Source organism: Haliaeetus albicilla, chromosome 9 (genome assembly GCF_947461875.1).
Source record: "Haliaeetus albicilla chromosome 9, bHalAlb1.1, whole genome shotgun sequence".
In the NCBI taxonomy this organism is placed as follows: domain Eukaryota; kingdom Metazoa; phylum Chordata; class Aves; order Accipitriformes; family Accipitridae; genus Haliaeetus; species Haliaeetus albicilla.
In genome coordinates this window covers 32,683,065-32,698,210 of record NC_091491.1, presented here as the reverse complement: position 1 = coordinate 32,698,210, position 15,146 = coordinate 32,683,065, and the positions used below count along the sequence as shown (strand labels likewise).

The following is a 15,146-nucleotide window of genomic DNA, read 5'->3' as shown; positions in this document are numbered from 1 at the left end:
TGAGCATCCAGGTCTCTGGCTTCAGGAACAAGGTGCATCAACCCTCGCACCTTCTGCCCTAAGCATTGAAAGAGGGGTGCTGGTTTCCAGCCCCCTAAAAGACCAGGGCCAGGAGCCTGCTCTGCCTGCAGCAAAGGAGAGAGGGCCAGAGAGGTGCCCACAGAGCCCGGGGCACCCCCATACCCAAAGCGAGCTGGAAGACCCACACCCCCACACGACACCCAGCTGGCATGCAGGGAGAAGCAGAGCCCCTCACCTTCAGGCCTCCCTCCTGGGCAGGAAAGGACATATGCAAAGGCCCCATCTCTGCTGATTTACAGCCTGAGGTCTCCATCCCTGTGGATTCTCCAAGGGCAAATTGGGTTGAGCTTTCTCATCCCCCAGCTGCCTCCCTTGCACTGTGCTTTCTTATGAAAGCAATGCAAGAGCCTTGCCAGGTCCCCGTGTGCTCTGAAGTGCAGCACTTGCTGCTTCCTCCGAGCTCACCACCCTGGCCAGCCCCCACCCCTCCCTCTGGGGCTCCCCAACCAGCCATGAACAGGAGCCATGGCCCTCCTTGGGGTATGCAAAGCTGAGGATCCCCTGCAGCCCCTCCTCCTGCTCTCCTGCCCTTTGGAGAGGATCAGCTCAGTCAGAAAAGACAGAGCAGCCATCGGCACAGGGAAGGATGGAGGATTCCCAGTGTCTGTGCAGGAGGAGCCACGGGCACCCCAGCCCTGCTCCCTCTCCAAGGCTTCCACCCCAGAACAGGGAAGGATTGGGATGGTGGCCCCAAGGAGACCTGGCAGCAGCAGTTAGCATCCAGCTGGGTTTCAGATCTCAAGGACCTCCACTGAGCTGGGGACTGCCAAGTCAGGGTCCAGGCCCAGACCTGCCGTGGCTCACCAAGGGGGGACAGGCTGTGGTGTATGTGGCAGCCAGGGATGAGACACGAACCAAATCTCCCACATCTGCTCTTCAGCGTGGGCTGGGCTTTCCTGCCCGCACCAGACAGCTCTCAGGGCAATCACACAGACATCCCTACACCATTTAGGAGGTGCATATTTGCTACATGGGATGAGCCAAGACTGGCCAAAGGCCCTGGGCTTCCCCAGCCCGCTCCCAAGAGATCTGCTCCCCTGGGACACCTTGCTCCCTGAGCCAGGTGGCAACTGCTCTGCTAGAGGAACAGCTCTTCATGTCTATTTTCAACAGCAACGCCCCAGAATTGCTTCTATGTTTGTGATCTTGAGGAGTCGTGCCTGGAAGGCAGTTTCACTCGTCAGACTCTTAAGTAGATGCCAATTATTTACCCAGACGCAAACTGCACCAGTAACCCCAGCCCATGTCTCGTTTGGAGTCCAAGTCCTGCGTTCCCCCCAGGCAGGTTCTCCACCAAGCCCTCAAGGAGCTCCAAATTTCAGGAAGGTTGTCAAAATGCAACAAGAAGAGTTTTGAATGAGGCTGACCAAAAGCTACAGCTGGTGCAGGACAAGCATGAACTAGTGAAACAGGTCCTAACCTACTACAGGCAGGAGGTCAGGACTGGAGAGAGGTCCGCTGGTCCAGACCCAGTCCAGTTGCCCACAGGGCATGGGCTCAGCCCCACTGGTTACACTGGCTGTGACCTTTGGCAGCACAGCTCCACTGGTGCATTGCATTTCAGGCCAACCTCGTGAAAGTTGCTCTCAATTCACCTCCTTGTTCAGCCACATGTAGGACACCGTTGATCCAGCTGAGGTTCAGCCACAGCAGAGTCCTAGGGAAGGGCTGCCCTTGGTCCAAGTGGCCACCTGTACACATCAGCACAGCCTAAGTCCTTCCAGGCTCATACAAGGCACCCTGCAGCTCTCCTGATGGCTACGTTTGGGAGCTACCTGGGCTACCTTCAGTGGTCAGCAGCCAGCTAGCACACCCCAGAACAGCTTCAGCCATTCACCTCCGTGGTCTCCAGGACCAGTGTGATCAGCAGTCCAACCAGGAGTCAAGTCACCCATGACACATGGGTCATGTCTGCAGGCAAGGGGCACCACAAGCAGTACTTCTGCTCCACAGATTACAGCTGAACATGTCACCTGTGAAGCTCTGTGAGGGACCCAGCAGCATGACACCATGCCTGAAGGCACACAACGGCCACATGCTCTTCACCTCCAGTCCCATGGCACCAGCCCCCCACAGAGTCTTACTCTGGTCACCAGGCAGTGGTGGAGATCATCTTCTGCACATCAGAGGTAGGTGGGACTCCCCAGGTCCCAGTGGTCAGCCCCTGGAACAAGGTGAGCTCACCAGGGAGACCATTTCTAAGATCCTTGAAGGCACCTTCAGCTGGCATGACTCCTGCAAGCCCTCTCTTGCTGAGGGGGGCCTGCTGCTCCTGGTCCCCATCTCAAGACATCATCCAGGTGAGCGATCCCTGTAGCATGTTGGATTCACCCAGAAGGCCCTGGGTGGCATCAGGCACCAAATAAGATGAAGAGCCACCTTCAAGCCTGCACCCCCCCCCCCCCCCCCCAGGACCTTAAAGGCAGGAGACTCTTGCAAGGGACCATCATCTCCCCAAGCATAGGAGAGCCCCAGCACAGAGGGCCTTTTATACCCCTTGGGGGGCTGTGGCTGCCCCTGATTGGCTGGGACAGCTGATAGGTGGCAGCTCTGGATTGGCTCAGAGTGGTCTCCCTCTCCCTGCGATTGGTGAGCTGCTGCTGCGAAGGGCGAGACAGCAGCAGGGACAGGTGGCGGCACATGGTTGGCTGGGGGGAAGCGCTAGGTGGCAGACCATGATTGGTCAGGCCTGGGTGTTGCTTGATTGTGGTTGGTGGAAGCAGCACGAGGGAGGGAGGGAGGGAGTGAGGTGGAGGGGCAAGGGAGGGACAAGTGGCAGTGTGGGATTGGTTGGCAGGCTGTGCTGGTGTGTGGGGATTGGCTGTGGCTGGGTGGCTGGGCAGCAGGGCTGAGCCTGGGTTCCCTGCAGTGGCCCATGTACTGAGCTGTGCCTGGTCTCAGCCCCCAGTGCTGGGACCAGCCTGTCCCCTCCCTGCTCCGTGCCCGGGGCAGCATCCGCCCTCTCTGCGCTGAAGACACAGCAGCATGTCCAGGGGGCATGGGGTGGCAGGGGGCTGCCAGACCCCCCGGGACCCAGCCATGGAGGGGTAGAGACAGGGTGCAGGAATACCAGGGCTGCCCTGCACAGCTGGAGGTGACGGAGCAGGACTTCCCCTCTCCATCACCAGTGGCCACAGGGATCACAGCAACCCAGTGAGGACCGGGAGCTGTGGGGCTGAGGGGTCCCCCAGGCCTCCCCTCTCCTCCCACCCAGCTGCTCCGTGCCCTATCCATCGCCAGCCTGTCTGGCAGGGAACAGCCTCCAGTTTCACCCCACACCCCAGACCAAAGAGGACCCTACTACACAAGACCCCCAGGTTTTGGGGGGCTGCAGGCCATAGGACTGGTCCTCCTCTGCAGTGGGGGGCAATAAGGCCACTGCTCCCCCAAAATCTCCCCCTGGGGGCCACGCGCCACCTGTGTGTGCAGGGTCCCCATGTTTTGGTGACCGACAGAGCCTGCTCTCACCGGCTCTTCAGCTGCAGAAATTTATTTGAATAATTTGCCTCGCAAATCTGCAAGCACCAGCTCGAATTGCACGTCGGAGTCCATCACGTCGTCGGAGTGCATCGCGGCACACAAGCCACACACGAGGCAGCTGCAGCAGGGACACAGGCACAGCTGCCGGCACTGCACAACAAAGCACCACCCAGCCGTACGGTGACACTCAGCAATGCTCAGCAGCACTGTTTGCCGCTCCCATGTTGTCCATCCCATTGGGGACATCAGAGCACCTGCTAATCAAATCTAGCTCTGGCCTCCAGCCCTGCGTGAGCACCCCATCACCCTGGCGGGCGAGAGGCAGGGCTGGATATGGCCTGTAAATCGAGGCGGTAAATCTGATAAGCTATCAGCTAGCACCATGATTAGTTGGATAATTAAGGACAAGGAGCCAGATTTTGAGCTTATTTGCCACCAGTGTAAATACAGAGTAAGTGACCTGGTTGCTCCCAGAGATCAGGAGGAGCTGTGATCCTCACAGCCAGCATACTAAATGCACGACGGTTCCTCTTCTTTTAAAAAAAAAAAGAAAAAATTGAATAAAAATCACCCCCCAGCATCTCAGTGCTAACTGCCCAGATTGCAAGGCGAGAGGAGGAAACGAGGCCATCTGGCAGGGCTTCAGCAGGGGAAAGGGGACTCGCCAGAGCCGGGGCGAGGGTTTGGGAGGCACAGATACAAGGTGGGTTCCTGCAAACATGTCTCCACATACCTGGAAGAGCAGGCTGAGCTATTCTGAGCTCCAACACCCTGGAGGAGGGAGGAAAAATGAGTTGGAGGAAGGTTAGGAGCAAAGCAGCAGAGGTCTAGGCTAAATTACAGCATTTTGGTTTGGTTCAAGTAGACAGACAAACCCCAGCCTGCCTCCCAGGGTCCCACCACCAAACCTCCGCTAACCTGTCACCCCAGAAACTGCTGGATGGCCGGTGCAGGCTGAGCATCCCTCAGGGACCAGTTCTGGCTGAATTCAATCCCTGCTGAACACTGCCTCCTCCAGCACACACATCCTAGCCCGCTGCCAGTGATGCTGTAAACGAGCCCCATGCTGCCTCACACAGCCTGAAGGAACTGAGGCATTTGCACAGCCTCAGCACCCACCATCCCACAACCGGGGGGTCACCCACCCACAGCAGACTCCCCATTGCGAGGAAGGATTTCTGGGATGGGTTTCTCAACCCCACACTAGCCACACACAATTCCCAACGAGTCTGACTGTAGAGGGACAGCAGGATTGCTGAGCACCCCGTACCCACAAAACCCAGCTCACTTTCATTTAGCCTCTCTCTGATGGTTTCCCAGCCTAACCTGTCCCTACCGATCCCAGAAGCAGCCAGGCCGTGCAGGATCATGCAGAGACCATGCTGGGGGCACAGCTGCAGCTCTCCACGGAGTACAGCCGTGAGAACTTGCTGCCTCGCCTGCCCTGACAACAGCAGCAGGGGGATGGCACTGCGCTGCAGACGCCAGCTGGGACCACAGCCCCCAAACCCTCCCCATCAACACCCTGCACCCCTCTACTCCCTCTCCAACTCTCTTCCCAGCCCAAGTCCAAAGCAAAGAAAGAAAGGAAGGAGAGAAAGAAGGAGAGAAAGAAATAAAAAAACTAAAACAAATCAAAACTAAAACAAAAAGCAGCAGTTGGGAGGCAGCCTTGTTAGGACAACTCAGCAAAATAAAATTCCGGTTTATTGTTGGACAACATTGTTTCACACATACATCAAACAGGCCAAAAAAAAAGAAAAAAATAAAAATAAACAGCAACTTCATAGACAGAAAAAAAAAAAAAGAAAACCTTTTTATCTTTGGCCTTGCCACCTCATACAAACCACGATCTATGGTACAGCTAAAGTACATACACAAAAAAAGTTACTGGAATGCTCAGAATAAGATTGTAAATTTTTTTTTTTTTTGCATTTTTGTCTTTTTTTTTTTTTAATTTTTTTACAAGGTTTTGTTTTATTCTCCTTTGAGATAATGGTTTGGGCCTGGTCACACCACAAGTAAAGTCAGAGATAGGTAACAAGAGAGATATACACTTCAAAGCCCCCCTTTTGGTCAATCCGAGATCACTTAAAAATGGCGGACCTCCTAACAATATGTACAAAAATATAAAATGTAAATAAAAAATACAAACAAATTCTCCTTTAAAGTACTTTTAAGAAAGAAAGCAGGGCCTTGAAGTTTTGGTGCTTGGGGGGGAGGGGGTCTGTGGGGGAAGGGGGGGGTTCTCTCCCCGCTAACAGGCGAATCGTTTCGTATGTTCGTTGAGTGGCAGCGCCGCGCCGGGGGGCCGGGAACGGGGTTCACTCTACTTGGTGAGGATGACCACGGCGGAGGGGGGAGGAAGGGGGTGCGTGTGTGTGTGGGGAGGGGGTTGCAACGGGAGGGGAGGGGGGGTCCCAAGGGTGAAGAGGACGCGCTGGCCTTTTTTGTTGGTTTGTTTTCCTCCTTATTTAAAAAAAAAAAAAATAATAATTTGCTGCCTAGTCATCTTCATCGGTTTTCTGCTTCTTGGGATCGACGTCATCGTCCTGGGGGGAAAGCAAAGCCATCAGGAGAGGGGACAGGGAGTGGGGCTGCTCGTGAGAGCCACACCAAGGCAGGCAGCAAGGCAGGAGAGGGTTTCGGGTTGCTCTCCTGCCTCAGGAAGAAGGACAGAGCAACACAAGTGTTTCCCCCCTCATGCAAAATCCTCTTCAGCCAGCTCGGGGAGCCCCTGAGCGCCTCTGCCCTGGCCAGCCATGAGCACCCTGGGGCTCCCCAACCCAGGGCCAGCGGTGGAGCCGGAGCAGACACCCTGCTAACCAGGCCAGTGTATAAACAGAACTGGGCCACGTCCCCAGAGAGGCACAGGGAGCACACAGGCAGGGCGTTCCAGCCCCAGAGCCCAGCCCAGCCTCTCCAGCCCCACAGACGCTCCCTCCAAGCCCTCTGGGGACACGGGTGGCTCTGAAGGGCTGCTTGCTCTTCCTACCTCGTCATCCTCGGCTGCCCGTTTGCCTGTGGCTCCCTCAGCTTCGTCGTCTTCATCGCCATCCTCTTCCTCACCTGCATGGAGAAGGGGAGGAACGTGAGACCCTCTCGGAGGGTTACAGCACCATACACCTCCCCGCTGGGTTTAATTCTGGCTCAGCCCCACACTGCAATGTCCAGTGTCCTGTCTCCCCAGCTGGCACAGCCGCTGCTCAGGACAGCAGGTGCCCAAGGACGTAGGGGCTTTCACGGCATCCCCCAACTGGCTTGACCCACCAAAGAGGAAATAAGGATTGGCAGCATCGATTCTGGTTCACACCACATTTGTAGTGCGGACAACAGGATGGCAAAACCAGCACCTACCGCGAGCACTGAAATCACAGCAAAAGGGGGGGGGGGGGAGGAAAAAAACTCTTTCTAGTGGCTGCTCCACCTAACCGCTCCAGATTACTTCTGCTTCCCTTCGCAGCTATTAGTCCATCTTTAATGAGTTAAGAGAGCCAGAACGCATTAGTTCTGAGTCAGAACACTTTCTAATTATCAGAACAGCAAACAAATGCTACCAACTTATCTTACAGCCAGAGGAGGATGAACAGAGAGCTCTGGGCTTTGACCCACTTTGAGCTCAAATAGGCCAGTGGATCAGAACGACTGAGTCCATTGCCTTTGGCCAGTTTTGGGGGGTCGGGGGCAAGACTGGAGGCTCCAGAGGAAGAACAACCTCTCGGCTGCCAAGACGAGTCTCTTGTGTAACAGGAGACCCTACTAAAACTTAGAGTGTTAAGGCCAGTAAGCTGGCTTTAAACCACTGCCACAAGCCACACGTATAGACAGCCAGGGGGATTAAGGTCAGCCCATCCTCCCTTCCCCTCTCTTCTCCCCAGCGTGTGTCCAGCCATGGCATGGCCCATGCGGCGGGAAGGGCCAAGATTAGCTCCCAGCGATGGATCAACACACCGGCAGCCATCACATGCGCCAGGCTGGCCGGCGGGTCAGGTGACAGCGCCAAGCTGATTGGGAGCATTTTTAGTTCTCTGAGCTGCTTTAAGCAAAGCAAATAATGAGATGGGATGGGGAGAAGGGTGAGAAAAATATACCCTCAAGCTCCCCTCCGCTGTCAAACTCCAGGATGGAGTTTGGAAACAAGTGTTGGAAAAAAAGCTGATGCAAGCTGCTCTTGCTACCTTTAAATCTCTCTCCTGCAGCGTTCGGCTGCTCAGGTGCAGCTCTCAGGCAGGGATCACCTGAGGGCAGCAGGCACGGACAGACAGAGCCCGTGCAGGATCCCTGCAAGCACTGCATGCCAAATCGTGCCTGCACTCAGCGCACTGGGAAGAACAGGGCTGGCACTGCGGGACCAAAGCTCCCCGGGCTTGTCACAGCAGTATCCAAGCAACACTTCCACCCCACACACATACGCCTGTGGCACACGCATCCCCCTCCTGCCCAAGGGGAGCAGGGAGAGGGAAGTATTCCCCCCTCTTCCACCCCAAAAGCAGGGCTGGATGTAGATGGGCTCACGACAGCACATGGCAGCACTGCACTCTGTCCCCAAGGGTTAAAATCCCAAGCATGAAGAGGGCCACGACTCCCAGTTTTTCCTAGTGAACCAGTTCCTACCAAAGGGCACAGCAGACAGCAGGCTGCTGAGAGCAGAATGCTACCCCAAAGGGGGCAGCTCTCCCTGCTTACACTGTCTGAATAGGCGCTGGCCTAATGGTCATTAAATTTCCAGCCTTGTCCCCGTCTCCCAAAACTAACCAACAGGTTAGTAGGTCAGCACGTAAACTGAAAATTCACAGGGGATTAACCTAGTAACAGCTATCAAGGGCCCTGAGTTCATTTCAGCGTAACAAGAATGGTTTTCTCCCAGCCTTAACGAGCGATAAAAATAAACAATGTTATTCATCCAAGCAGATCTTGGGAAAAAAATAATAGCGGGGAGGGTGAGAAGTGATTCGGCAAGTCACTGCTGGATTTCTGGTCGCTGCTGCCAAAACCCACTTCCAGGCTGGGTCAGGTCAGGAAGCAGGGGAGGGCAGGGAGATGCGGGACACTGCAGACAGAGAAGGTTGAAAACAAGCCTGTCCGCTCCCATTGGGAGGAGGAGGGAAGAGCCGCAGGTTCCTCTGCCTGCTTTCACACGGCATCCAGCCCGGGAAAGGCCCAGGAGAGGGGACCACATCAGCCTCTCGGCATGCTGCTCCACAAACAAGGATGGTGACCTATCCTCTGTGCCTGGGCCAAGGCATGGCCATCCAGGGCTGTCCCCGTCCCACTGGTCGGCACCCACGTCTGCAGCAGCCACTGTGATCACAAGAGTCAAGGGCAGATTTTACTACTCGCACGGAAGGGCTAATGCGCTTATTCAGCGCCACGGTATAGTGCCGTCTGGCCGGAGGAGGGAGGAAGGAAGGAATCTGTCCTCAACCTGCTGGAAGGGATTCAAGGCTGACTTCACTCCCAGCACTGGTGGCCCAGGCGAGCGAGGAAGGAATGAGCCTGGCTGGCAAAAGCCGCCTGGCCGCAGCCGCGAGGGGGAGATGCTGCTCTCGGCTCTCCTCTCCTTCTCAGGAGTCTGCTGTCCAGGGCAGGACGCAGCCGTGCGATGGGGGTGGGGGGAACAAAGAAAGTTACCATCACCCTCTTCCTCCTCGTCCTCTTCCTCACCACCTTCCTCTTCCTCTTCGTCTACTTCGTTGTCAGCCTCCTGTTCTCCGTTTTCCTCGTTCTCCTTGGCAAGACAAAACATCACTTAAAAAAAATACACTGGGGAAGGGAGAAGGGGGAAGAGATGTTCAGCAGAAGTGCGCGTCCCCACCTTTCCTGCCTAAAGCAAAGCACCAGCCCAGCGGAGCCCCAGGCATGCGCCCCGCTTCCTGCCTGCCTCCACACGATGCAGACAGCCCAGGCACGAAGGATCAAGTCTAGAGTAACTTGGGGCTGCAGCTTTGGGGCGAGGACAAAGACTGCAAAGGCTCTTGTGACACACTGAAATGCAGCAGAGTGAATTTCCCCCAGCATATTAAAAATAGAAAACCAACCGGTTTACTTGTACACAATGTGTTTCCCCACTCAACTGACTGTAATGCTGTAAATCTAGGGTTTCTTTTTTTTTTTCCTTCCCCTCTCCTTTTCCAGTCCCTAGGGAGGTGGCAGCACTGGACACAATGTCACACAGCTTTCGGGGAGGGGATCCAAGCCCAGCCCTTCCTTTCTGCACACACACGAGCTGCCCACAGGCTTGGGAGCATCTGTTGAACCTGGAGCCCTAAAGGCTTGAGGGCTCTCTGCACAGCACAGTGCTGCCACTTGGAGGGGTCCCCTCTGAGCAGGGCTGGGGACAAGACTGCAGCAAAAGCAAGAAGGGAGAGGAAAATTAAAAGGCGTTGGCATAAGGGCTGCCTCTCCCTGCAGACTGTAGCCATACTCACAGCATTGCCGTTGGCCGGTGCATCTCTGCCATTTTCTGTTTCTTCAACAACTTCCTTCTTCTCTTTTAGATCCTGGAAGGAGCACAAAAGCAGAGAAGTCACCCCAATTCCAGGTGCCTGGGTCATAGAAGCTGCAGATCAGGTGTGAAAAACACAGTCCAAGAGAGAGCGGGAGCTGGTTTCTCTTCACACCGATTTGCTCTGCAATTTGGTCGCCACATTCTGGCTCCTCCTTGGGAACGGGAGAGCGTGGGGGTGAATCTCAATTCAAGTCAGCCTTGCCAGAGAGCAGCTATCTAAAAAAGAGACTGCTCTGTTTCACCTCTGAGCTCCCAAACACAGAGAGCTGGCCGTCTGCATATGCTCAACAGCAGCAGAGCTGGCTGATTGCCCATCTTAGCACAGTCCACGCAAGCTCCTGCAATGCCACGGAGAGCCAGCAGCCCTGTCCAACGTAAGAGCTCCACCGCCCCAGGGCTGCAGACATCCACGGCTGCTCGGTACCTTCGCAGCAGGAACAAATCCCAGGAACTCATTAGCAGAGACTGTGGTCTCTGCCCTGCCTGGGGAAAATCATACGGCAAATATTACACGCCTGGTCTTTCTCGCAGCGGCAGAGGAGACTCCAGTATCCAGCTCGCAGCTTTAAGTGTAACAGGATGGGGTGGGGGAAGAAGTCTATTTTTACACTGCTCCAAGAGCCGTGCCTGGCTAGTTCGGTTCAAATCTCCACTGCGAGCAGAGCGAGAGGAGAGCGGGAGTTTGTGTGTTTTTGCTATTGATCACTGTCAAAATGTCATGCCAAGTCGCTCAGCAAACAGGCTGAAAGGATCCAACTTTATGTTCCCGCATAAAGAACACTTGGATTTAACACTGGCATCTCTGCTTGCATCCTCCTCCCCTTCTGTTCCTCCATCAGCTGGAGCGAGATCCTTCAGCACAAGGAGCGTTACCCCAGCCAAGGAAAGCAGAGAGGCCCTTCCCCGGGGCCAGCAGCACAGCCACACAGCCGGCTTCAGCAGCGACCACGAGGTGTTTCAAAGTTGCTGGCAGCTCCCTACTTCGCTGCAGCAGCAAGCAGCTTTGCCCCCCTCCCACCTGCCCTTTGCGGCTGCCTCGCAGCCCACAGCGAGCGGGCACTTTCACTCCCGCTGAGCCACTGTCACTTCCTCGTGGAAACACCAGTGGGTAAGAGCGTGGCCCTGGCCCTGCTAGCATGGCCACTGCTCCTGTTTCAGGAGGGTTTCTACTACCCTGCAGGCTGCTTCGGCAAGACAACGCGGGGGTTTTAGGCCACCAGGTTACTTAAACCACTCAGACCCAGACAGGCACGCACAGATGCCATTAGCAGAGGCACCCAGGCTGCCAGTGCAGCGAGGAAAGACTTTCTTTGGAAGCAAGCTTTGGGGCGGCTACACCTGTTGATCAAACCTCACCTAATCAAACCAGCATCCCAGGAGCCTGGGGTAAAACAAAAACACAAGCTCCCTCCTTCCTTCACTGCTGACATACAACTCCCAGGCCATCTCCTCCACACTGCCCAATTCCAGCACAGTTTTACACTGTCAGCGGCTCCCGCTATTCCCTGGAGGCTGATCACAACCACTTAACTGCTCACGCACCATCGCGCTGCTGCGTTCTGCAGCCACTGCCTCACATCAGGCACACGGGCATGAGGGCGACAAAAGCATTTCCTAAGTTAAACACGGAGCAGATCGAGCAGTCAGAGTTTCCACATCTCACTAAGCCCGACGGTTCTTTTCAAAAGGAGCCGTTCACAAAACGTAAGCAATCCTCCCGGCAAAGGAGCAACGCATTCTTGGGGATTTTAGCTGGACAGATCTCCAGCCCTGACCTTTCCCGCACCACTGAAGACGCTCTCAGTTTAACGACCATCAGGATGCCAGGTCATGAAGTTTGTGCTAGCAACAGGGTTGCAGAGAGGACCACAGCTTCTCCCTTTCCCCAGGCCCAGTCCAATACAAACAGACGGATGTCTACAGCAGCCTCCAGACCAGGAGTCCGTGCAGCAGGACTGCTTTAGCTCCAAAGCTTTGACAGAGCCTCTAATTATAGGTGTGGCGAGGCTGTTTGTCCATAAAATAGCAATGGTGTTTAGTCATACACCAACTGCCCGGGGAAGCTCTACCTTCTCTCCCGCTCAGCTCCCGGGGCGCCAGCAACTGCCCGCGGAGCGGCTGCTCTCGACGGGGAGGGACCGCGGCAGAGGGCAGGATCCCGGCAGAAAGGCCCGGCAGCCCGCTGCTCGCCCTCCCAGCAAAGACCCGCGTCCACCCCCTCCGCGGGACGGCGGAGGAGCCGCCGCAGCCCGCGCCTCCCGCCGGCAGGGGGCACCCCCGCCACCCCACCCCCCCCGCGCCGCCACGCGCCCGGCCGCCGTTCAAACCGCGCGCCACTCTCCGCGCCCCTCTCATTGGCCGTCCGCCAGCGCGCCGGCCCGGCGCCCCGCGGGTTGCCGGGAAGTGTAGTCCCGGCGGGGGCGGCGAGGCGGACTTCAGCTCCCAGGGGGCGGCGCGGGCAGGGCCGCACGTGGTGGGCGCCCCGCGGCACGGCGGCGGCGGCGGCCGGGGGCGGCGCTCGGCGCGGAGCCGCCGCCCGGGCGGGGCGGGAGACACCACCCCCTGCCCCCCCCCGCCCGCCACCGCCTCCCGGGAGCGCTCCGGACGGCGAGGCGGGACGAGGGCGAACGGCCCCGGTGCCTTCGCGCTTCTCCCCTCCGCCTACCGGGTGTGTGTGTTTGGGGGGGAGGGGGTCACCTTGCCGCCGTGCGCGCCTCCGCCCGCCCCGCAGCACGGACCCCTGTTCCTCCCCGGCAGGGCGAGCCGGGGACGAGGCCCCCTTCCGCCACGCTGTAAAGGGCAGGGGAAGGTTAACGGCAAACTTGGCCCCGTTCCCCCGGGGAGGGATGGGGATCGACCCGTCTCGCCGCTTCCCGGCTCCGGGGACCGAGCCGCGGCCCCGGAGCGGAGGCAGGGCGGGCGGGCGGGGGGGGGGGGGGGGGGGTACGGCTGCGGGAGCGGGAAACAGAAGTGAAATCGAAATCTGCCAGAAACGGCGTTTCGTTGGTTGTTTTTTGTAAACCCTCCTCCCTGTCGGATTTTTTTTTTTTTTTTTCTTCCCCTCCAGCCCCGCTTCCCCCGGGAGCGGCACGACCCGGTGCCGGCCGGGGCGCAGGGTGAGGAGGCCCCCGGGCACGGCCGCCCCATCCCCCGCCGCCTTCCCACGCAGCCGCTCGGGTCGGGTCGGGTCGGGTCCCCCCGCAACTTTCCCGGCCGCGGCTCCGGGCTCGACGGGGCGCATCGCCGCCCACGGCCCGGCGGGGAGCGCAGCCCGCCCCGGTGCCCGGCGCCCCCGAGGGACGCTCCGCCGCGGCTCACAGACAAAGGCGGGCGCCGGGAGCCGCAGCGGGGACTCCCGGGAGAGCCTCTCCCGGCCGGTACCGGCGATCCCCAACCGCTCCCCATCACCCCCGGCACCGACTCGCAAAGTTATCCCGCTGCGAGGAGCTCGGCCCGCGGCCGGAGTCCCCAGCCCCCCGCCGCCCCAGCGCACCCGGGGCAGCTCCACCGTGGGGGCTACCCCCGCCGGCGCAACTCCAAAAATAGCAATCGCGACCCCCGCCCCCCCCTCCCCTGGGGGTGCAGCTCCGGCGTACCCCTCTGCCCCCCCTCCCGTCTCCGGGGTCGACTCCGAAATAGCAAACCCAGCCCCCCCCACCCCATCCGGGGCAGCTCCAACACAGCAACTACCCCCCCCCCTTCCGGGGGGAGCAACACTGAAATAGCAACGGCCCCCCCTTCCTTCGGGGGTAACACCGACACAGCAATTGCCCCCCCCACTCCCCCGCATCAAGCGGGCGCAACTCCGAAACAGCAACCGCCACCCCCAAACACCCCCCCTTTCCCCCCTTTTCGGGATCAACTCCACAACAGTCACTGCCCCCCCCCCCCCCGCTCCGGTGCATGTTCCGGAGCGCGCTACCCGCCCCCCACCCCCCCCCCCCCCGCAGGGACGGGGCCGAGCGGGACCCAAGTTTGACGGGGCTGTCAAGCTCCCGCAGCGGATTGAATGAGACGATCGCTGCCCGCCGCCGCCATCCCCCCGCCGCAGACGGGTGCCGAGGCGCAACCGTGCTTCCCCCACACACACTCCCCGAGCCCCTCCACGGCGGGACGGCCCCGCAGCCGCCGCTGCTGCTGCTACTGCTGTCGCCGGGAAGGCGGGAGGCAGCGGGCCGCGGAAGCCGGCGCGGCACGGCGGGGCTCGCAGCACCGGCGAGGGCGGCGAGCACGTTTCCCGCACGCTGTAGACAAAGAAACGGCGCAGGCAGCTCCGCACGGCGAGAGCAGCGGCGGCAGCGGCCCCGCACCGAGCCCGACCGCGAACTTCCAACGGGAAGGGGCTGGGGATGAGGGACGGGCGGGAAGATGGGGGGAGTAAAAAAAAAAAAAAAAAAAAGAAAAAAAAAAAAAAAAAGAAAAAAGAGAAAAAGATACAAAGCCGCAAAAAAAATCGCTTGGGGAAAAAAAAAAATTACAGCCGGAAAAAAAGCGGCGAGCGGGGGGTTGGGGGGTGGGGAGAGTCGCGGGGCGGCGGCTCACCTTGGCGGAGATCTCGGCGCTGGTGTCCACGGCCGTGTCGGACATGGCGGGGGCGTGCGGGGCTGTGGCGGGGCTGTGGCGGCGCGGGCGGCGGCGCGGGCAGAACAATGCCAAGATGGCTTTGCGCGAGCCAGTGGGGACTCACGCGGCGCCACGGCCCCTCTTATAGAGCCGGGGGCGGCGCGCGCGCTGCCCCGCGCCGCGCCCATTGGCCGCGCGCGCCGCGGCCGCCGGCGCCCATTGGCCGCGGCGCAAACAATGGGCACGGCCGCTTAAAGGGGCAGGCGCCGGCGCCGCCGACACTGCGGCGATGAGTTCGGGCTCGGCCTCAGCGTGGGCGAGGCGCGGGGCGGTGGGCGGCAGAGCCCCGCCCCCTTTCCTCCCCTCCCTTCCCGCTGCCTCCGCCCCCGCCGCCTCCGCCCCGCCCCGCCGTGTGAGGCGGCGGGTGGGCGGCCCCCCCGCCTCCCTTCCCCCCCCCCCCCCCCCGTTCCCCGCCGCAGCCAGCCCGCATGCCTGCGGAGGGGCGGGAGGCGTG

General features: G+C 59.1%; 1 protein-coding gene across 1 annotated transcript; it reads right to left on the bottom strand.

Moving 5' to 3' along the window:
• Positions 1 to 5,233: 5,233 nt before the first annotated feature.
• PTMA (prothymosin alpha) lies at positions 5,234 to 14,835 on the bottom strand. The gene is given in 6 exon segments (XM_069792498.1): positions 5,234 to 6,113; positions 6,557 to 6,630; positions 9,193 to 9,286; positions 9,990 to 10,061; positions 14,612 to 14,689; positions 14,692 to 14,835. Coding segments are annotated over 6 exon segments (495 nt in total). The 5' UTR covers positions 14,821 to 14,835; the 3' UTR covers positions 5,234 to 6,065.
• Between the last annotated feature and the right edge of the window lie 311 nt (positions 14,836 to 15,146).